We start from the raw sequence: 23,705 nt of genomic DNA on the forward strand, positions 1-23,705 counted from the left end.
TTGGTACACCATGTGCTCCTCCTTCAACCCTCACATCTGTAGAATTGACACTGTCATTCAAGATGGGATGGAGGTTTTCCTCACGCAATACAATAATCAGTAGTGAAGGATTCCTCACTGTTTTTAGACCAATGCTCATCTGACTAGGGGTACCCACAAGCCACTTCCCCTTAGTTGGTACAGCAGTGACCACCAAAAATTCACTAACCAGAGGAATTCTGCTATTGGCTGATAACGCCCACTTGTCAATTACGCATTAAAATCACTAATCGAAATGATGTAAACTTGTAAATCCAAAACAAGTGAGAAAATATGAGTACAGTAAACACAATAGACATAATTGCTTAATACACAAGTTCCCTCACATCATACACATAATTTTACACACATATTTTATTAAAATATTGCAAAGAAGTAGACTGTTTACAGAACAAAAATTCTGTACAAAATATTCATGATTTACAAGTGTAGCAACTTGTATATTTTATATTCTGTATACCTTCAATTCAATTTGCTACAATATTTTTTTTTGTTTGTTTTAAATAGTGAATTATGTAAATACTGCAAAATTGGTCAGGATTACAAGGTTTGACCAAGAATATCTGAAAATATTCAAGGAGATCCCAGATTTGATTGCTACAAAACATCTTTTGAGGTAACCCCCCCCCCCCCGACACCACCCCTGAAATAAACATGACCGGTTTCCCCCACATAGGGAGACAGCAATTCAACAGATAAAGTTATTAACGGCTTCAGCAACTGAAAGATTCAATAATTTTTACAAAATACTTCATGCCTTTGAACTAAGGCCAAAATAAAATTCTGTTTTGCTTCCTCATATGTGCAGGATTGTTTGAATGATGTTAGGGACAAGTTAAGTTTGTACTGAGAATGATGCTGTGAATATGCAAACACACTAAAAATTAAATGCTAATATATTACTATTTTGCAAGCAATTTCAGACTTTTGCCTCTCAAAAAAATACAACAAGCAAAAACAATAATAATTAGCAGTACAGACTGCTTGGCAGAGTCAGTCATGTTTACATTTCATAGAAAGAAAAAATGGATTTCTGCTAATTAACATTACTACTTTAAGGATTTGAAAGGAAGTAAAACTAAGAATTTTGTTACTACGGCCTTAATATTACTATGATTATTTAACATAGAAGAGCACCATCTATACATGGAAGGACTTCAACAACCCGAAGTAGCAAATCAAGAACTACTCTATTTCTGTAGCAATAATCTCTCTTAGCAATCATACTGAAGTAATGAGTACTTGACATGCAGCTCAATATCCTTATAATTTGTCTAAGAACTGTTCTGATGTTGCTAATATGCCTGTACAACTCAAATGAGAAGTTTTTTAAAAAATAATTGCAATTGTATGGTATAATATGGTACAAATACAACTACAAAATTTGTATGAACATCAAACCAACAAGTTACACATAGTTCAGTACAGTGCAGATACAACATAATTGCTTTTTCCCCCCGTCAAAACTAAAAACCTGTTCAAACAGAAACAGAGACAAAATGATGAAAAAAACAATGAACGTAGCAATAAATAAATGAGCTATGCTTAAAAAGGATTAACCCAAAACTGAAACAACAATTTTAAACAATAACTTACTATCTTTTGTTAGGTTCAATTACAACTTACATTTAAGAGTAAGAAAAATCAACTGTCAATAACCATTCTAGTTATCTCTCAAACAATTCCAAAATTCCCTGATATTAAGAGGTGGTGTCTAGGTAGAAAAAAAGGCTTTGGTCGGTAGCAGTAGGTAACACTTCTGGGGAAGCACAAACATATAGTACAGAACTCATGCTTGGTATAATAATTTTGAATTGAATGGTAAAATCATAATTATTTTGGAAGGTATTGTAGAAATGATCTTCTCTGCACAAGACGACAAAGCGATCTTTCAATTTTGTACAGTTACTGTAAACAAAATTCATTCTCTCATTAAAATGATAAAAATAAACTTTTTAATGTGATAAGTTCATAATAGTAAGTAAAGCAAAATTAAAACTAACACGAATGATAAAAAAATACACATTTGGTGTGTAGCCTCTGTGTTTTGGGGTTTAAACTGAAGGAAAGCCCAGTATGTTCTCTTCAAGCAGGGAACAACGACCACAATAACTACAATGCAGCAGAAAAATTAATATAGCCTTAGGGCTTACGAGAGGGGGTTCGGTCTAAAAATGTTGCTTTTCAGCTATGAAATATTGTTCTATGAAAATTATGTATTTTGTCATATGGAACAAAGGTTTGAAAGGCATAAAACATAAACTAAACTATAATAAAACAGTTTCTTCTCCAAACATGCCCAAATGGAATGAATATGAATACTAATGGTGTGGAGTCACCTAGAATTCCACTGTATCACAGAATAACAGTGCCTGCAGTCTTGGTAAGATTTGTGCCTACATGATACTGAAATACACCTGCTTGAATGTTATTGTACATTGAACACCATTAACAGAGGCTGTACACCAAGCAACATGTTGGTCAACATCTAAAAACCTGCTATTAACAGTGTGGACTTGAGACACAGCAGTAGTGACCAAATGACTGTTTACTTCAAGACAATAAACTGCTTCGGAGAATTCCCAACTTTTAAAATCAAAGAGAGCCTAAAATATAGACCTTTTTTGTTTTCTAAATTTGTTTTTCATCACACAGCCAGCAGCCCACACAGTTCATTGTAATGTTAAGAAAATTACAACTATAACATTATATTTTCCTACTTGTACCATGCAAGTTTTCAACATAAATTGTTAAGGTCAGTCCCAAAGACCATGGTATACATCTATCAAGTTGTTACTATTTTACAAAAGGCACAATTTATATAACTTACTGAGATCACTGAATCTAAAATAAACAAAGTCTGTAACATGATGAAAGATTAAGACAGAATGGGTTTACTTTTTACTCCCACATATCAGTTGGGAAGTCCTAGGTGGATTGTTATGGAAGATGGATGCAATATCTGCAGTCACTGGAGGAAGGCAGAATAACCACAGTCTATCTTATGTAAAGTACATATATACAAACAGTTATAAAACTAACAAAGCCAACATTTTCCTTGTTTTTTTTTCCTCACCCCCTCACTAATTCTTTCGGTGGCAGTTTTGCGCTCTAAAAGATAGAAATTCACAATTTTATAGACCAAAAATATTCCAAAAATAGTACAATTTAAATAAGTCTTTTTGAATAAAGAATCACATCTCCAGAGAAAAAGAGATTTTTGTTTTTTAAAATACACAAATGGTAATAATTGTTCATATTTTTCTCATTGGAGAAGTATAAAAACAAATCGTTGAATTGATTTGAGTATGCAGCAGACCAACACAAGAGGCGGGTTATTTGTCTTGTGTATTTACGTGGTTGGCGGCGCTTGTACTTGCGGTTGCGTTGGGTGGTGCGGTGTACTCTGGTTGGCTTGTAAGATTTCAGAAAATGTGTTTTCAAAACAGACTTTTAGATCGCTGTAAGACACCACTAGAACATTCTGCTCATCCCGTGACATCAAGCACACTTTCTCTGGTGCACCGGCATCAAGCTATGAATCAAAAAGATCGGTTACTGTAAAACTATTTATTTTCACTGACATTTAATTTCCCTGTTTTTATATTTTGAATTGACACATTTAAAGTACATGTATAATGAGCAAAACTGCAATGACATACTCATAGAACTGTCAAAACTAAATTGTCAGATTTAATTGACAGCATTTTGTATCTTGATTCTATTTGCGAGGTTCTCACAGCATCCAATTTGTTTGTCAAGGCTTGAAAAATGGGAATACTTGCCCTTCAGAAGTAAATGTCGAACAAGATGATAAATCACACAACCAAATTGATCTCACTTTTGTTGCCAATGGAATTTAAAGCTAAATTGTTGCCCTCAGGGTATCAAAGTTCAAGCACTGAGCACTAAAATAAATTCTTTACCTTGTTAAGGCAGTAGACAATGTGAGCTAAATCCATCCATGGTGCACCTGTATCTGATACTTGATGGAATACATGGTCACGGAATAACTTCAATAAGTAACGATCACCAGTTTCTGACCATGTGGGATCCATTGAAAACCTGGTAATCAATAAAATTGTAGGATGAAAGTTGGAGGATAGAAACAAAACAAAAACATATAAAAAAGATCAAATGTCTACAATGTAACAAGAATGGAAAAATAGATCTTGTCAGCTTATATCTTTTTAAATTATGACTAAATATGTACAATTTTAGTACACATTGCAACAATCTTTGCTACACATCATTTAATCTAAACACCATACTGCCAGAGTACATACTATAAAAAACCCAGCAAATATACCTTTTTGCTATGTTTTACATTCAACTCATCAAAAATCAGTGAAAATAAATTCTATAAAAAATATTCATTTTTCAGTGAAAATTAATTCCAGCTAAAATAAAGTATTTTACAGTACTTTGCAGGATTGATAGTATTGTTATTATTAGATGATAACACTGAAAGGTACAGTTCTAGTGAAAATACTTTATTGTGCTACTTACTCTGGTCTTTCACATATTGTGTTGAGCTTGGCCAGCAGCCTCATTAGACGGCCGTTTTGAACTTCTTTAGACAAGTCTTCCTCTATTACGTCACTTCTCATCTGAGCAGCATCCAGCTGAGTATAAAAACGAGCACCAATCATTGGCATAATGTCGTTGACACTCCGTAATCGGTTTTGGTTTGTTAACAAATACCTATAATACCAGAGAAAAAGTCAAATTATTGCATCAAAGATGATATCACCTCATTCTATAGTAGCAATTTACTTAGTATTACATGGACTATTGAGAACTTTGATTGTGTATGCATTTGAGTTGAAGATTTTAGAATTTTGCACGTTTTATATAATTAAAGACAATTTATAAAATCAAAGAAAGCTTAGAAAGAACTCCCATGTGCTGAAGGTAAAAATAAGGAATACTGTATTAACTATATTAGAAGCATATTTTTTATACACATTAAAGCAAAAATTGTGTTTATTGCATGCAAAAACATTGAAATATGTCTTATTTTGAGCATATCTATGCACCATATTTATTAAAATCTGTTGAATGGTACATGAAAAATTGTTTAAAATTAATATGCACAGAATTTTGACAAACAAATAATCGCCAAACCAATACATCTGTATATCTATGACATGATGTATAATGAACATATAAAATTTGAACATAATCAGTCAAACCATCTAAGAGATATGGTACAACTAGAAGCACATTCATTAAAACAAAATGACCACCCGTCTGACATTTTAAATCAGATCTGAAAAACAGAATGATGTGCATCAAGATCCCATAATGTCAAATGTATGTACCAAGTTTGAACAAAATCCATCTGTAAACAGCCAAGATCAAATTCCGGAATATCAAAAATGTTTGATTTTGGTGATTTTTTCTGTATAAAAATGGTCATCATTTGGCCATCTTGAATCAGATTGTGAAACAAATTGATGTGCATATGTATAATATGATATTTGATGTATGTGTGAAGTTTGAATGTAATTATTCCTGCCACGCACGCATGCATACACTGCGTTTGATTGGGAACTAAAAATGGATGCCACTTTTATGGTTATATATGTTTAATGATGGAGGTGGCTTACAAGTTAAAAATGTGGGGTGAAAGGCTACTTCAAATAAATGACAAAAATCAAACAAGAATCGGGGTACCTGAACTTAAATCAACTTTGGCAGCAATTTTGGATTAGAAAATTTGCATAAAGTACCAGTATACAATTGGGTTTCATAATTCAAAAACAAGACAGTCAATCACAAAGCATAATTTAGCTTCATTGTGGAATAGAGAATGTCTAAATAGTACCAACTTCAGCAATTTAGGAATCTTAGGCCAATAAGCCATGTTCCACAAACTGCAAGATCATATGTATGATTTCCACACCTTAATAAAGAGTTGATTCATGTGAAACATGTCCGGCATTCAGTTCAATATGATGGCAACAACTATGGGTTGAAACAATATCTGTGATACTTGAAGCCATAATGGGAATACAATGTGCTTACGGCAAATGTAAGAGTGACTCTTGTTTTTCAGCACAAAGATTATATGAATGGCTTTTTTTTTGTGTGATTCCAAAAACACAATCTGAAAAGTGCAATAGGTAGATCAGTGCCTGTTCTCGTCACCCGGGACACGTACGGTTGTTCCCTGCACTTTGTGGAAGGAAAAGGTCTTACGTAGTTGCATTTAGACCCAATACCAGCGACTGCATATATTCAAATCACAGAACCAAGTTCTTCTGGTCATAGTTGGATCAATGTTGTTTTAAGGTCTTCCAATTCCAATCATGTACAGCGATAGCGATTGCAAGAAACATATTCTTTTTTTATGCTGAATTTACAGAGCAAATCTTTGTGATGTGGCACTGTCATTCAATCAAAGTCATCCAAAGTCAAAAACATCAAACAGATGCAAGAAATCACTCAGAAATTTAACACACGACACTAACACACTTATGATTTGGCGCCATCTTTAATCAAAGCTTGACCTGTATTATGCGACTAGCAACCAGTTGCTAGGCCAATTTAACAGTCTTGCAAGATCTCGCAAAAAGCGAAAAATAAGTTATTCCAACTAAAATCTGAGCATAAACATACACCATCATTGGCTGAAAATATAACAAACTTTTACAAACCCTAATCACAGACATTACATTCTTTTTTTCTTATTTCAAATTGTGCAACTTTGGTTAGGCCAAAAACAGTGAGAAGAACATTTTTTTTGTATACCCAATACAGAGAAGGTAATGGGATTCACTTACAATATCAGATTTTTCAAATCTTCTGAGTAGTTGACAGCTACTAACTCCATTGAAGCCTGGATATTTTCTCTCTGTATCCCAAGTACTGAGTGACATGCAAGTGCTAAAACAACTTTGCCCAATGATACCAGATCTTCTTGCTGAAAACAAATTATAAATTTAAAACATTAGAAACCAGTGGAGTCTTTTAACAATACATAAATGAATGTGTTTAACAGGGAGAAGAGTCTCAGAATGGCTGAAAAGTGGTTACATTCCAAAGGGTTCAGAGCTGGACAGAATAATGAAACAAAATGATCAGTACTAAACCCATGTGCAAAATATTTACAGTCCTTAAACATTGTGTCTTTACATGCTGTAGCCTATAGCAAATGAAAAAGTTGTAGGTTGATGACACAGAAAAAAACACACATTAGAAACACAGAATAAAGTTTGCAGAACAAATTCTACTATTTGATAAGCTTGTCTATCAGACCTAGCAAACAAAGTGCTCTCTGATTTGCCAGAGAGTTAGGTGATACATCTGTGTAACCAATGAACTATAAGTTTGCATAGAAGACAAGTTTGGTGAGAAAGTACACTCACCTGATAATGAGGCATCATAGCCAGTGGATTGGACTGATTGTTATCAAATGTTAAAACATCAAAAATACCAACACAGTTGACTCGCAACCGTGATTTACTCATCAGAAGTATTTTAGTTGGGTCCATGACACGGCAAGCTAGACCAGCTGCATGGATTGTTCTTAAAGCTGAACTTAACTGCACCACATATGTCCAGATGACACTTTCCGGTAACAGGCCAGCATGTTGTCGAAGACTTTTGATACCTGAAAATATTTGAAAAATTTGCTAAAACCTACACATTTTGTAGAACACAAATGGGACACAGCAATTTGTTTATAGCAGGCTACTGGTACCTTCAAACTGCTCTTTAAAACTGGCATCAAAAATTGAACACACTTTAATTTCTATGAGTTGAGTATGATTCCAGCATTGCAAAATTGTACAACACAAAGACTAGGTTGTGAAATAAGACGTGTCTTAAAATAGTAAAGCTGACTCTTTGATATGAATCAAAAGGTCAAACAGTGACAGTAAATTAACCCATCAAATAAATATATACATTCAAGGCCAATAGAATATAAACCAAAAACCTGCATTTGTTGTACACTGAAAAATTAAAATATTACTAATTTTGACCACCTTTGCAATTTATATAAGCCCGACCTAAGCAGTTATGCACACTTCATTCAAAAGGCTTAGTATGGGCTAAGAAATGGTAAGTATGAGCTAAATCAGACCCGTTTTAAGACCTTGTCCAGATCCTTAGCACAGTTTTTAACCTCTCAGTTCATGTTAAGGAGGTATGCTCGGACACAACAATAACCTAACATATTGACTGACCTTGTTTATATTTGTTTTTCACATGGTGATCTTTACCCATCATGTTGGGATTACTGAAGTGTCTAGACATCAAGGTTTCAGCTCCTGCATGGAAGTCATGGGCAAACACTAGAGCTGTAGAGAACATACAAACACATTATTGAGAAAACCTGTAATATACATGGAAGTCATTAGTGTGACAGTTGTCCTATTATCAGTGTTTTGTTTTTTTCACCTGCAGGTCAAGGAAATTTGTGTGCTGGAGATGGTTCTGCCTTTTATAGCTGATGACAGGCCCCCTATAGTGTTTTTTAGATTGTTACTTTAAAGCTAAAAGTGTGTTTGTATTATACTGAAAAGCTGAGTTTTTTTATTTGAACATGTGAGTTAGATTGTGTGTACTTTCTTTTCTACACATATGATACATTCCATGTGATGACCGATTTTGAAAGCAGTATATCAAAATCTGTGATTAGCTATAGCTGCTGTATTAGTTATAAATTGTCACCATTTAGGAAAAATCTTCATCAGGATCTTTAAGACAAGGGTCAGTGCAATGCCATGATAGCAACAAGTTATCGCACAAGTATATTGAATGTAATGAAAACTTACACAGATCTCCAAAGGCCTTGGTAGTGAAAACTTCTCTCAATGTTACTATATTGGAATGTTGAATCTTCTTCCACATATCAACTAATGCCATACAATTGGTGTTCACTAAACGAAAACCTAAACATAAATGAGTATAGATAGTGATTATATCATTTTTCACGTTATTTCTCAAGTTCTCAACAATGCTTAGGTCAATTTTGTGTAAGGAAAAACATGCTGTGGTGCCAGTAATTGAAAACACATTACTTGTACTTGTAAAACCATTTATTAATTTCAATATTGGTATTTCAATATTTTGAACAATTTCACTGGGTTTTACAAACTTAGCAGGGAAACAATGAGTTATATTTTGATTTAACATGTTCACATGGATTTAATTTAGAGAATTTTACTTATCAACAAAAACAACAAAATTAAAAACCAGTGAATAATCAATGCATTTACATACTGGGAACATACTAAAGAAAAAAAAACAAATAAGCTCAAATTTTTGTTCATGCATAGATGTTATAAGATTTTTTTAATTTCTGCAATATTCATACAAATAAGATGGAGACAGTTGTCCAAAATTGATTGAAATGCACTGCAGGATCCACAAATCTATATATTTTATACTTACCATGTATTCTCCGGAGGCAATATGTCTTGCCGTCTTTACTGTTCACAGCTTTATAACAAGATGTAACATAGCCAAACGTACTGGACTTCTCTAACGGACTGGTAGGAATAGGTTCCAATGGACATAGAGTATGATAGTTGTCTACTTCAGTTGGCAAGTCTAAAAAACAAAACAAGAATGTGAATAACTAATAAGCAATAGATGCAAATTTGTTTGAAAAATAGATTTGGCATTTTAAAGATGAATTAACCCGTAATTTGGGCATCCCAGACTTACAATAATGAGATACACTTATTTTGGTCTAAGTTTAGATCCAATCAGAACATCAATTATTCTGAAAGAGCAGGAATCACTCCTCAAATATGCTGACTCAATCCCTATCAGAAATCATCAAAGAAAGACCTATGAAGAGTAAAGTGTACCTAATGACTTTAAAGCAGAAGACAAGTACACATAAAATCATATGCAAACCAAAGATCAAGTCAAACCAGTAAAGCAGTTTTTAAGAAGTCATCCATGGACAGACAGACAAATGACAGACGTGTATAAACAGTATAAACCTTGTTTCACAAACAAGCTGGATCCAGGATAAAAAAAAAATTCAATTTAGCACAATTTCAAATTATTTCACAAAATGTTGACTTTTAAATTGAATAATTAAAGTTAGGGGGTCGTCACCTGCGCACACGCAAATTGAGTACCAAGCGATGATAACACACACTAAGAATGCAAACGCTCATGGGTAGACGCTTGTTTGTAAACAATGACAAGCTATGGCCACCTGGCACATGCGTAGGTGACAACTCCCCGGCTTTAAGCAAAGTTATATGTAGCAAGATCTTACCTGGATATTGAGCCAAATCCACTGTAGTCATTGTTTGTAAATGTCTATGGATGATATCTATTCTCAACTCATCACTGAGAAAGAATGATGGTGCATTGGGTTTAGGTGTCATGTAACTAACAGACGGTGGTTCTGACGGATATACGTGAAAAGAAGGGTACACCTGAAACAAACAACTGAATTTGAGTATTCATTGAACTTTTATGATAAATACATTAAGGTACAGAAACATTCTGTACTCTTGTGTTAACTATAAAACCAGACATAATTTTCACATTGTTTCAAAAGTTGGATCTCTGTTTTAGTGTGCAGTGTGAACAACCATCTCATGAACAAATGAAAGCACTAGTTTTTCACATAAGGTAGCTCTGGAAATCAACACTATTTCAATGTGTTGAAGACAACAGCAATCTGAGGACAAGTTACAACCAATGAAATGAGTTGCTGATGCAGTGTCACATACATGCTCTAACAATACTTTTTCATGATGTCACACATCAGACAGACCAATAAACTAAACTATTGTTTTGAAGGGTCAGATGAGAGCAATGATTTGTCATTAGAACAGCTTGATAACCTTGTGAAGCAGGGCAATTCTCGTCATGTCATGGAACACGGATTTTAGGGGCACAATATTGATGATGTAAATCGGGTTACAACAAGCTGCATACAGGAGAAGTCATTGGATGTTGCATCTATCCATATGTTAATGAGACTTACCCCAGTGGGTTGAGCAGCTTGCATTTGTTCTTGAGTGTAGAAATAGGTCGTTCCACCAATGTTTTCTTGAATATGATTGCTAACCATGGGGTCTTGCTTACCACCAATCGGGGGCTGTGCAGGCGTTCCTGGAGAGCCGAGATCCAAGGCTGCTGGAGTAGGTGATCTGTTCCTATGCCGCATCATTATGGGTGAGCCAGTCGGTGTGAGCTTTGGGGAATGCATTGGCGATGGTCCAGACGACATAGAGTTGGACCCTAGAAAAACATATTGACTTTTAGCAAATACCCTACAACGTTATGTTCACACATTGATAAATACAATCTCATGATTCGTTATTCATTGTGATTGCTGACATGCCCCACCTGAATGAAATAATGCCTGTCAAAATAGTCAAATATTTCCCTTCATATCATGAAAGGCATATTTAAAAATGTTGTCACTGAAAATGAGGTGTCCTCAGAACACCAAAGTTCAAGCCAGCCCTGCAAACAAATATTAAATCTAAGAAGAAAAGAAATGGATATTGTGTCTGTTTGAGTGTCTACACACATGCACTGTCTACAACACTAAATAACATACTCTTCTACATATAGTGTTATGTATCAACCATATCCAAGTAGAAAATGTTCTTGCATACTGCTAAACAAGTCTTTTTGGCTAGCATGTAATTTTAGCTAATTTTTATAAATTAAAGATGTCACTAATTTAAAGGTAAATATATCCTCACAAAGAGGTTGTTAAGATTGTTGTTCTATATGTTTTACAGTACATATATATATACATGTATATGCACAACATAAATGTAATAGTGAAATATCATTCAGTGTTCAGCTGTAATATCTTTCCCAATCACTTTATTTACATATTCATCTCAATACAACACATGAAGTATAAGGTAGACTTTATGATACATGTATTTACATTTTGAACGAACTAAAACTAAATTTGAATGGGAGGGGGTTAATGATTTGTAACACTTTTTTCAGTTCAAAGTGCGTGTATGTATGTAACATATACATGTGAAATGTATTAGTAATCATATTCTGATATCCTTGTAGTGCTGCAATTATTTTCACGGCTGAAAAACAAGTTTGGGATTAAAATCTCAAAAGTCCTTTTTGACTTGATGCATTTGTTCAGTTTTGTCAAGTAGGAACAGTTGGCCAATGAGATTCAAAACAAATGCAGGAAGTGTTTTTTTTTTCCCTTTACTTGTTCATTGTCAATCTTTGTATATAATTCTAAGCAAGTCACGGCACTTAAGTCTCAGGTTAGTTAAAATATGTAGTATTTTGCCAAAATACTATTAGTTTATTCAATGTAAAAGTTGGTGTACAAAACAGAACTGAGTGACAACTAATAAATACATTTATTCCAATGTTCACTATTACATACATCAATATATACCTCTTTAGTATAGAATAAACCCCTCACAATCCCGCATGAATTGTTAATGAGAAAGGGAACCATGCCCTTGTTTTCAAATGAATTTTGCTATAAATGTCTTCAAATGTTTATTATGCACTGCATAAATGCAGTACAGTCGTGTGTGTGTTGACTTTTCAGAATTTCTTCTCCAAAAATTTGCACAATGAAATTGTGGCAGGTGATCCTTACGTACAAGATCTACATAATAATCAATTTATGAATAATCATGATGTAACTCAAAAGATAATATTGCGCAAATGCCTATGACTGGCATCATACACCAGATCTCTTAGTTTAGAATCTTGTGAAATTTCTGAGGGTGGTAAGTACAGAGTAAAGACATGAAGAAGAAATAAGAAAAGTAGAGATAGAAGACTTTCAAAGTGACATATACTTACACATGGATTCTTGATACCCCCTACCTGTGCTAAGATGACTAGATGCCATAGGTGAAAAGACAGAACTGCTGGTACTAGTATTTGATGATAATTTGGACCGTGGTATGAACTCACTAACACCTGGTAGGAACTCACTGCTTCCTCCAGACACATTCTTGCTACCAGGAATGAATTCAAGTGCTCCTGGGTTAGGCCCCTAAGATTTAATATACATAATAGTTCAATTAGACCAAGCATGTCATCATATTGAACTCGTTCTGCATTTTACGTGCCCACAATTATTATTTAGCTCTATGACATTAAGAATGGTTTCTGCAACAATGTTACCTTAGTACATTGTGGTTAAGGGGCAAGTATTACCGGTAGCGGTTTCAGTTCACCAGCTAATAATTTTATTTAGACAGCAAAAAATAATAATTAGTTTTTTAAATCTTAAATTGTTTGGTGGTCATAGCACAAAATAATTGTTATCATAAATATTGGTAAATAACTGTTTCTAGTGAAAACTTAATAGTGATATAAAATAAAGCAGACAGGGATTAATTACAAAAGTTACAGCTGTGTTCTGACCAGACTGGACTCAAGGCTAGTTTTATGTAATTAATTTACATAATCAATTCATATTATTTTAGAATTCTTCATAGCATAGAATCATTGCAGTGTTTGTAATTTCACAGCAATATTACATTGCATGCCTGTTATATTTGCCTGAAGGGAACACAAGAGTGTTTTAAATCACAATGAATAAGCAAGTTGTTTTTTGTCCAAAATACACATTTCTCTTTCACTAACCCAAGAATACAACAACATTTTGTTTGAAAGATTTCATGAAACTTGAAATATATGCATATACAGTAAAACCTGTCAAAACCGACCCCTGGATAAACCGACCTACTGTCAGAACCGACCGATTTATGTAGTCCCGAAATTTCTCCATAGACTCCTATGTTAAAACAACCTGTGAAATCCGACCACTGTCTACTCCGAACACCGACCGCATTGATCGGCCCCAAGTCCAATATTCACACTGAATACATCGACCATCCGACCAGTTGCACCACGTCCGCTGTCTAGTAATCCGGTCTGCCCGACCTAAAAAGTGTGCATTGTGTTGAATTTACCGTGAACGTCACAGAAACAATATCAAATCTCACACTACAAGTAACGTCCCGTGTAAAACAATAGCAACTGATTAAGTTTTTCACACCACACGCCATCGCATGGCGTGATGTCTGGACAGTGTAATGACCCCGGATATAAACAAATGATCGGGGTCATCAACTTCAATTGCGGTGAAGCACACTGCATTATCACTTCTTCAACGATCAAAACATTGAGTTTTCTTCTTTCCATAACGATTCTGATTGACAATTTTGTGCTTTCGAATGTTTCCGTAAAGGGGGCTTCAAGATTGAAATTTATGATGACGAAGAAGCAGACAATGACAAAGAATTCGGAAACCTTATTTAGCATGTTGCAGAGCCGCAAACACAGTGTAGCGTTGTAGAATACCTCCACTTTGATGAACGTATACCGACTGAAGCAATGAATGACGGCGAGTGGGAGCAACAGATTGTTGAGAATTTTATTGCAGACAAAGAAAACCATGAATCTACAGACAACGATGACAACGACAGTCAAATTATTGACCCCCACGATGACCGTGACTTGACGCATGGCGATGTGCTAGACATGTTGACAAGATTACAAAACTTCGCAATAAACAAAGACTCCAGCTACTTGACAGATATCCAAAATTTCATAATTCGAACGAACAAAATCGTTGAAAAAAGATGTTCTTTAAAGCGGTGAAAACTTGATGATTTTTTTACATCGTAATTTGATTCATTGACTTAACAGCAAAATCAACTGTCTGCATAAATTATAATAATTACATGTAGCTCACGTGAACTTACGTTGTGATGTCATTCAAAATGGACGCCTTCAGTTACGATACGCGATACTTACCCGGTCTGTTCCAACAGTTATTTTAATGTTTATTGATTTCATGTACATACCATAATATTCTTGTCTTGTTTGGTAAATTATTTTATTGAAACAATACAATAAATGTAAATACATGTATAATCACCGGAGGCAAACTCCGGTGTCTTTCATTTGTCCCGTGTTTACAGCACATGTAATTGTTGTTTCAATCGAAGTTATGCCCACCCTGAATAAACCGACTCCCTCTGAAAACCGACCATAGATCCCAGTCCCAGTCATGATCGGTTTTGACAGGTTTTACTGTACATACTTAAAGAGCACTGTAACAATAATGAATCACCTAACACCTCCAATTGAACACATCCAAAATATCAGATTGAGCTCTATATTATGCATGCTAAATAATTTTATAATCCTGTGAAAGCCAAAGTCAACCTTTTCACACATTTTGATCAAGATCGATAAAAAATTACATCTATTAGGTCCAAAATTAATTAAGAAAATATAGATAAAAAATACATAAAAATGTGCAAAACGATACATGTAAATTTTTAAAGAAACCAAAATGACTATCAAAGGGATAATCAACAACTTGTTGCTACATGCATATATATACATCTAGCAGCAAAGACTTGCAATATTAGTAAAATGAAATACAAACTTACCCTTTTATCATTCATGGAGGCTAAAGATAACCCTGCCATCTCATCACCTAATGAACCATCAGGACCAGAGCTGCCTGCAAAAGTAGAATAGATTGTAGGTTCAATGGTAGCTAAATTAAAATAAACAAGTCATCAAAAAATTTGTAAAAACTATGATTTGTCAGCTTTTACATGTGAAAAACTTGTATAAAACTTATTTTATCGTTTTTTTTCTTGAGAATTAAAAAATATATTTACACAACACGTATTTATAAATTTTCAAAAGCGCAAAAATATAGTTTTCCAGTCTGCTGAACACAGTGTATTCCACTTTTAGTCTCAGACAAAATGTACTTTTTTTGAAGTACTTCTACAAATACATTCAATCAAGGTATTTATTTCAAGTTGTGTACAGAATAACATCCTTAATGTTAATGACATAATGCCAGACAAGGCACCATAAATAAAACAGATTGTTCTAGGTTCAGCCAAGAGGAGACACTGTCTAAAACTATGTTATTAGTCACAAGTGACTTGCACCCTGCATTTTGAGTACTGGGAAATTATTGTTTTCACTTAATCGGTTGGATGTATACTTTCTATGCATTATGTATCTTCCTGTCTGTACTAGGTGTACTAACTAACTTCTTTTGAAAGCACAGTACACATACACATACATGTAAGTTAATCACATGCTACACGACAAGCATAGTAGATAATATTTGGTAATTGTTGTTCTAAGTAACTATTCAAAATGACAAGCATGTTTGATGTGAATGAGACAGAGCACAATTAAATTCCAAATCACCATTTCTACTGTACATTGTCTGCATCTTTAGAGTTGCCATACCCAATACATGTACTAACAATGCAGCCTAGAAACAATCTATTAACTCTACTTGTAGGAATAAATCAATTGATAGGTAATACCCATTGCAATTCAACAATTTCTCTTGCAAACTGCTGCAAAATTCATTAACTGTCAAAAATGATAAAACATGCAACTGAAGTGTTTCTTGGTATATTTGTTATGCAGACATCCATTGGATAAAAATTGGATAAATTTATAGTCAGTATTATTTTATCACACCTAGTTGCACATTAAACATTGTGTCCATTTAGTAAATGATGAACTTACATAATTCGACAAGATACCTACGAGACACCACCCTATTTCTCACAGCGCTAACACACAGATAATCTACCCTAAATTATTGTTGAATGTTATAATTTTATCAGTCAAGTCACCCAAAATGCACAGAATCATAGAAAATGTTCAGAGAAAAATAAAACCCGACTTCCACCAAGGGCAATCTATGAAATTACAATTTTTCATCAGAACAGACAAAATGTTAGAATTTCTATATCAAAAGAATGACAAAAACTCTGCAATTAAGTTTGGCATGACCTAGTTACATAAATCATAAAACCATTGCACACAAGCTGACAATGGAGGAGGGATCAGAGATTACAAATTAATCCAAACACAAGACAGATAATAATATGTACTACATGAAAGCACATTACTGGGTATTTTTAGAAGAGAAATACATGTAATTGGACACATGAATTATTTTTCAGTTGAATGATTATTCTCTTTATCAGAAAAATGCCTCACTGCTGCATTACAGATAAGATTTATCCGTTTAATAATAGGCTCTGGGGCAAGTAAAAATTGTTGGAATACAATTAATCAATTACTTTAATGACAACACCGACATGATTTAAATAAATTAGTTTGATTTTAATTGCTATCACCACTAAATTGGATTTTAATTTATTTTTAGTGTAGGGATTAAAGTTGGTAAGATGGTTTCTGAGATTGCAAGTAAATGTGCAGCTGTTAAAAAGTTAAATGGCAAATAAATTATGATAACAGATTAAATTTTACTCCAAATATGTGAGAGGGGAGGCAATATTCAAACTGTTAAAATAGTAATAACACCCCAATCACAAGAGTAATTTTGAGTTGGATGAATAGCTACAGATACATTGATTGCACACTGTCACATTGTACTTGCCTGGGAAATTTCATTCCTGACCTAGGGGAACTTAATGTAACTTATGTAAATTAAGTACCTACATAATAATACCAGGTGGTAAAGCTTTGCAAGTGATTAGACAGGTGCACACACAGACCAAATAAAATCAGGTGTGTGCTAGAAATTTTGAAGATGTTTTTTGCAGCATATGACAATTTCATTTTTATAGAAGTTACCCCCGGTACTTGTATACTGGATATGTCTATGTATATGCAAATTAGTTATAGTTCTTGGATATGAAGCTAGAGAGAACACTGACTCTATATAAATATTGCTAACAAGGTAACAGTCTGTGTAACTTATTTCTTGGGTATGAAGCTAGAGAGAACACTGACTCTATATAAATATTGCTAACAAGGTAACAGTCTGTGTAACTTATTTCTTGGGTATGAAGCTAGAGAGAACACTGACTCTATATAAATATTGCTAACAAGGTAACAGTCTGTGTAACTTATTTCTTGGGTATGAAGCTAGAGAGAACACTGACTCTATATAAATATTGCTAACAAGGTAACAGTCTGTGTAACTTATTTCTTGGGTATGAAGCTAGAGAGAACACTGACTCTATATAAATATTGCTAACAAGGTAACAGTCTGCGTAACTTATTTCTTGGGTATGAAGCTAGAGAGAACACTGACTCTATATAAATATTGCTAACAAGGTAACAGTCTGCGTAACTTATTTCTTGGGTATGAAGCTAGAGAGAACACTGACTCTATATAAATATTGCTAACAAGGTAACAGTCTGCGTAACTCATTTCTTGGGTATGAAGCTAGAGAGAACACTGACTCTATATAAATATTGCTAACAAGGTAACAGTCTGTGTAACTTATTTCTTGGGTATGAAGCTAGAGAGAACACTGACTCTATATAAATATTGCTAACAAGGTAACAGTCTGTGTAACTTATTTCTTGGGTATGAAGCTAGAGAGAACACTGACTCTATATAAATATTGCTAACAAGGTAAGAGTCTGCGTAACTTATTTCTTGGGTATGAAGCTAGAGAGAACACTGACTCTATATAAATATTGCTAACAAGGTAACAGTCTGCGTAACTTATTTCTTGGGTATGAAGCTAGAGAGAACACTGACTCTATATAAATATTGCTAACAAGGTAACAGTCTGTGTAACTTATTTCTTGGGTATGAAGCTAGAGAGAACACTGACTCTATATAAATATTGCTAACAAGGTAACAGTCTGCGTAACTCATTTCTTCATGAAATAAACTTGTACAATTTGTCATTTTGCACGGTAGAAAATTGTGATGCATGATGCACATTATTATGGAAAATGACATGTAAAATCATTATTGAGAGGCCATCAAAGAGAGGCTTAGCTTAGCCTCCCAAGATGGCAACATATGTGACATGTTGTCCAGGGCTCCCAGTAAGTTGTCATCTTGTACTGTAACCTCCAAGGTTCGCTTGACAAAACAGAATGTCAATATATAGTACCCTCTGGAGACATGGACGCAATCCCACGGCTATCTTTTTTGACTTGGAAGTAATTTAATGTTCAATGTGTAGCGTATATGCTACGCTTTCAGATACAAAATCAAAACAAATCAAAGCTTCTTTTAAAAACATGCAGACAGGTTTGTTCTATTTCAATAGAGTTAAGAATCCTTACCTGGAAATAAGTACTGGTTTTGATCCTTCGCCATCTATCAAGAATAAAAACTTATTATCACTTTACATATATACACATATTACACATAAAATATTGTTAACATTTTCAATATCAACAGACTATCATTTTCTGATCACAGAAAACGGCAATTCTTCATTTTAAGAGAGGTCCTGAATGAATGAATGAAATGTTGTTTTGTTTTAGTTTGTTCTAATTAAGGAAGGCATTGCGATAAAATATGAATAAAAGTCATTTCCAGAACAAGATGTTAGAATGACTTCACTGACTTGGCACCCATGGCTCGACTAAGCATTTTTTGTGAGAATTCATTTCTTCACTTTACAAGGTGTGTTTGGAAATAAATGATGAAGCAGCTTGTTTCATAGAACAATGATTTATTTTCCCCAAAACATAATATTCCCCTGAAACTGATACATGGCATTATTTTTTGATGGGGGAGCTTGATTAAGCACTCACCCCTTAAATTATTTTTGGAGCATAGTTCTTAGTTGGACCAGTAGAAGCAGGAAAGATGAATTGAATACAGATTGGTCATGCATGCATGCATACAAAGTCAGGGTTTGAAATATTGTATGTGTGTTTATGGTCACAAGTTCCAGTGTTACAAAAATGTTGGTTATCAGAAATGAGCTACTAATGGAGTGAATATGGCATATAGTTTTATTATGTGACACAATACGAGTGAAATAATGAATGAACACATTAGGCTAGTTTTAAGAGTAACAGTAGTAATGGTAATACAGAATTAAAAACAGAAAAAAATGTACATACCATACTCCCATGTTGTAGGTCAGGCTGAAAAGGCATGTTGCTCTCACCCACAAGATTGAGATTGTTGAAGGGAGAAGGAAAAAACTGATCAGGAGCTCGTCCAGAATTACCAACTACAAAAAAAAAGACAACACAATCACTATTATTTTAACGAGGAAGAGTAATCAAAGTTGTTGTATACATGTTAATTTTTAATATGATCAAACCTAATTAACATATAATCAAAAATCTCATCATATTGCAGTGCTCACTAAGGAAAACAATTAAATATTTGAACTATCTTTTGTATACCACATTTTGTATCATATGCTGTGGATAGCCACACTACAGTGATGGAAAAAAGATAACATTGTATCAACATAATGTATGTAGGTCACCCAAATTTTACAAGTGTTCCATCTGTCAAAGACATTCAAATTGACGAAAATAGCCAAGCTAGTGACATTATCTTCAACAAGAACCCCTGGCTTTTTCTGTTCAAGGAATATAGGACACAGACTACCAGACAATTACCCATCCCTGAGAGTAAACTACACAATCTCTAATATGAATGCTCTAGACTTTGACAGCTTACTAGTATTTGTGTTTGATACTTTTAACAATACATGTAGTCTAGTATGCACTCCAAAATCACACAAATTGCATTATTTTTCCTGCCTTAATATGTATAAAGAACAAAATAAATTATATGACACTTATGTTAATAATGCCCATTAATTGATGAATTTATCAGACCTTTTACCAAATAAAATTTGATAAATTTACAAGTTTACAAAAGTGCAAAAATGCTGTTTTTAAGAAGTTGTTCTTGTACGCTTGCAAAGGTAACATAGAAGCCTGCAATACAAACAATGTTCTCTACACAGCTGACGTTAGTAGTTGTTGTTATTAGTATCTCAGCATATTAAAGAATGCACATTTGTGATGATCAGAAAAAATAGCCACTACACTCCCTATCACTCTTATATGGAATTCAATGCTATCACATTCATGGTAGGATACATGGTTCTTCTAAGAGCAATATAGAGTAGAAACACTGACTTTATAATTTAAAATAAACAATAGAGCTTAATTATCATAATAGCATAGAAGTGATTAATGTACATGTACAATTGTGTATGTTACAAACTACTGTAAAATCATTTAATTTCACTAATTTGATTATTTGACTTGGCAGGAAAACAATGAGTTCTATCGTTATTTTACACGTTCACCAGAATTTAATTTAGCAGATTATGAATTAGTTTTAAATTATTTCATACTGAATGTTCCTGCAGCAAAAATTTCATTTTGGCATGTTCAAAGTGTGTTGGTCGGTTTGATGAATACACAATTTTGCCGATAGTTTGTTGAAATTTATGTTAATATTGATATAATACTTCGAAGAATAAAGATGTAAGTTGTAACAAGAACAATGTTGTGTTTTTCATTTTGTACAAGGTCCATTGCAGTTTCAACACCGAACGCATAAGTGTAAGGCAAGTTTCTGGCCAAATTACAAGTGAATTGAGTAACATTGTCACACAAAATGTGTTTGGTGGTTAGAACAACCAGTTTCAAAATTGGTTTTAAGGTACTTTAATTGTATTTTAATATTAAATAGATTACAAAATCGTCAAAATCCATAAATAATGTCTGTGTTTGCTGATTTTAATATGGCTGACAACACATACGCATGTGCACTGACACTAAAATCTGTAAGTTAATTATATGCACGCCTATTTTGGGTCACAACACAAATGGTATAAATTTCAAAATACATATCGGAAGGTATCAATAGTTATTTACCTGCTACAAGCATTAGTACAATAGATTGCATGGTGGCCACCAACACATAGCCAAGCGAGAACAGACACTACTATCTTTTATATTTTAGTTTTTTTTCCCATCAGTGATAACCTTCCCAGGTTTGAATACTAATATTGAAAGTGAAGTTGAAAATTAGTTAATCCATAGACCCTCTTTTAGAGGTTCTATGGTTTATCAGGTCATTTTGTGTTTTGACGCCCCCAGTCTGACTATGTAAACTTTCCAGTGTTTGTGGCAGAACAGTAGGGGTGTTGGGGTTTACATTAACTGCTAGAAAATAAATAATGAAATTTGAAGTCTATCATAATGCTAGTTAGCTCAGACATCCATGACTTGAGAATGCCATCCATCATGGTCAAGCATCAAAATCAAAGGTCTTCTGGGAGGCATCTGGTGTCTGAGCATAGTTGGTCAATAAATGATTTTGCTGAATGACTCGCATTGGTGCAGATGGGTCTAGGAGCCTAGAATCAAAAAGTGGCTTGTAAGCCCTTGTTTTGCACACAGGTAGTGTCCCATGAAACACATGTATCCATGACAGAAGATTTCTAAGGTTGGCAGATCAGCATTATAATAGCTTCTTTGTAGGATGCTTTCCTCATGAGATGTTGACAGCTCTAAGCATTAACAACACACACAATTTCATGCTGTACTTTCTATGTCATTAGTAAATGTAATATTGAAATCATTTTTCAAAATATACCAAGATGAATCAGTAAAAATTATGTAACATTATGATATTTATGAGAAATGTTAACTATTTATTATTTTCCATTCTCAATTATTGTGACACTCAATCCAGAGAGCACCCACACATTACACTGATAGAAATATTTGATATCCAAGGCATCATAGAATTTAGTTAATACATATACCTAAAGTCTATAGTTAATATTAAGGAAATTATATATTGGCCTATTTAAGGACATGTATACAACATGTAAAAATTTAATTGTTTTGTAATTTAAATCTCACAGATATTGTGAAGTCTAATGAAGAGGAGAACACACAGAAACATGAAGCACAGCATGCCAATTGAGAAGAAAAAAATCATCGAAATGTCAAAATATGGCACCCAATGCAACTGTCACAATGTACAGTATTGACATTATGTGAAATAAATAATGGAGTTTATATCTGACAGCTCTCGGTTTAATACAGCCATTTTAAACAAATGATCAACATTAACTCATTTATTAATGATTTAACAAAGAAACTGGGGGAGGAAATAAAATAGATTTGTATGAAGTTTCGAATATTTGCGTAAATAAGCTAAGTCGACACGACATAGCGAATCAATAGTTCCGTTCTACTAACAGAATTGACAAGAGTTTATTTTTAGATCAAAGGAGATCCTATCGTAAACGATTTCAATATGTGGTGTTGAATTTGATTAAATGCTAATTAAATCATAGATACTTACTGCTTCTCGGCGATCTATCGGGAATTCCTTGTTTCATTTGATTTTTCACAGCTGGAGAAATGGCAGTAGTCAAATTGGGTACCCGATCGCTGTGCAGAAATTGGCAATCGTCGCCGTAAAAACATGTCCGATTATTCGCCCAGTAGCGACAAATGGCCATCTTTTTTGGCCCAGGGACATTACTGTTCATCGCTAGAAGTTATAATGATGCTATCTTCGCCTGCTTTCAGACATGAACTTGGTATTTTTGAAGCATTTTTTCGTGCAGACAACCCTCTTCCGACGCAAACATTTTCGAAAACTGTCGAAGCTGTTTTTATTGTGAAAGTCCCAACGCTGCGCGCGCATCACCTCATCCTCGACCGAGGACTTTTCTTGTTACGGTAAATGTAACGTTTCGTACAATGCTTTGATGAAGTTGGAACTGATATCCAGTGTCAACACTATTAATCATAACACAAACTATAATAATAATTGCTTCTACTACCTTGGCTACGAGACTCCATTGCCGTCTTTGGTAGCATGTACCTCAAACGTGTACAGGATTCATACAAATCCAGCAAACCTGCCTGACCTT

At 34.0% G+C, this 23,705-nt stretch overlaps 1 protein-coding gene across 3 annotated transcripts; it reads right to left on the reverse strand.

Annotated features, from left to right (window-relative positions):
• Positions 1-375: 375 nt before the first annotated feature.
• Positions 376-23,698, reverse strand: LOC100370269 (PAN2-PAN3 deadenylation complex subunit Pan3-like). Of its 3 annotated transcripts, none has more exons than XM_085498054.1 (15): positions 23,129-23,698; positions 19,897-20,009; positions 19,105-19,138; positions 15,450-15,523; positions 12,862-13,033; positions 11,009-11,265; positions 10,289-10,451; positions 9,445-9,603; positions 8,826-8,942; positions 8,235-8,348; positions 7,413-7,657; positions 6,828-6,967; positions 4,549-4,743; positions 3,966-4,104; positions 376-3,574 (listed from the first exon to the last, which is right to left on the reverse strand). In XM_085498054.1, the coding sequence occupies exons 1-15, from the start codon at positions 23,316-23,318 to the stop codon at positions 3,392-3,394; spliced, it is 2,295 nt and encodes a 764-aa protein (XP_085354180.1). In that variant the 5' UTR covers positions 23,319-23,698; the 3' UTR covers positions 376-3,391. The 3 variants fall into 3 exon arrangements, with proteins under 3 accessions (XP_085354180.1, XP_006820509.1, XP_085354181.1); XM_006820446.3 differs by having other exon boundaries at positions 12,838-13,033; XM_085498055.1 differs by having other exon boundaries at positions 12,838-13,033; positions 23,616-23,697.
• Between the last annotated feature and the right edge of the window lie 7 nt (positions 23,699-23,705).

Source organism: Saccoglossus kowalevskii, chromosome 4 (assembly GCF_978046115.1).
Source record: "Saccoglossus kowalevskii chromosome 4, keSacKowa6.1, whole genome shotgun sequence".
NCBI lineage: Eukaryota > Metazoa > Hemichordata > Enteropneusta > Harrimaniidae > Saccoglossus > Saccoglossus kowalevskii.

Coding starts and splice junctions, on each gene's coding strand:
- LOC100370269 (XM_006820446.3), bottom strand. CDS start 23,318: ATGAACAGTAATGTCCCTGGGCCAAAAAAGATGGCCATTTGTCGCTAC. Junction 11,266..12,837: donor GGGGTATCAAGAATCCATGT/GTAAGTATATGT, acceptor ATGTTTTTCTAG/GGTCCAACTCTATGTCGTCT. Junction 4,744..6,827: donor GATTTGAAAAATCTGATATT/GTAAGTGAATCC, acceptor CTGGTATTATAG/GTATTTGTTAACAAACCAAA.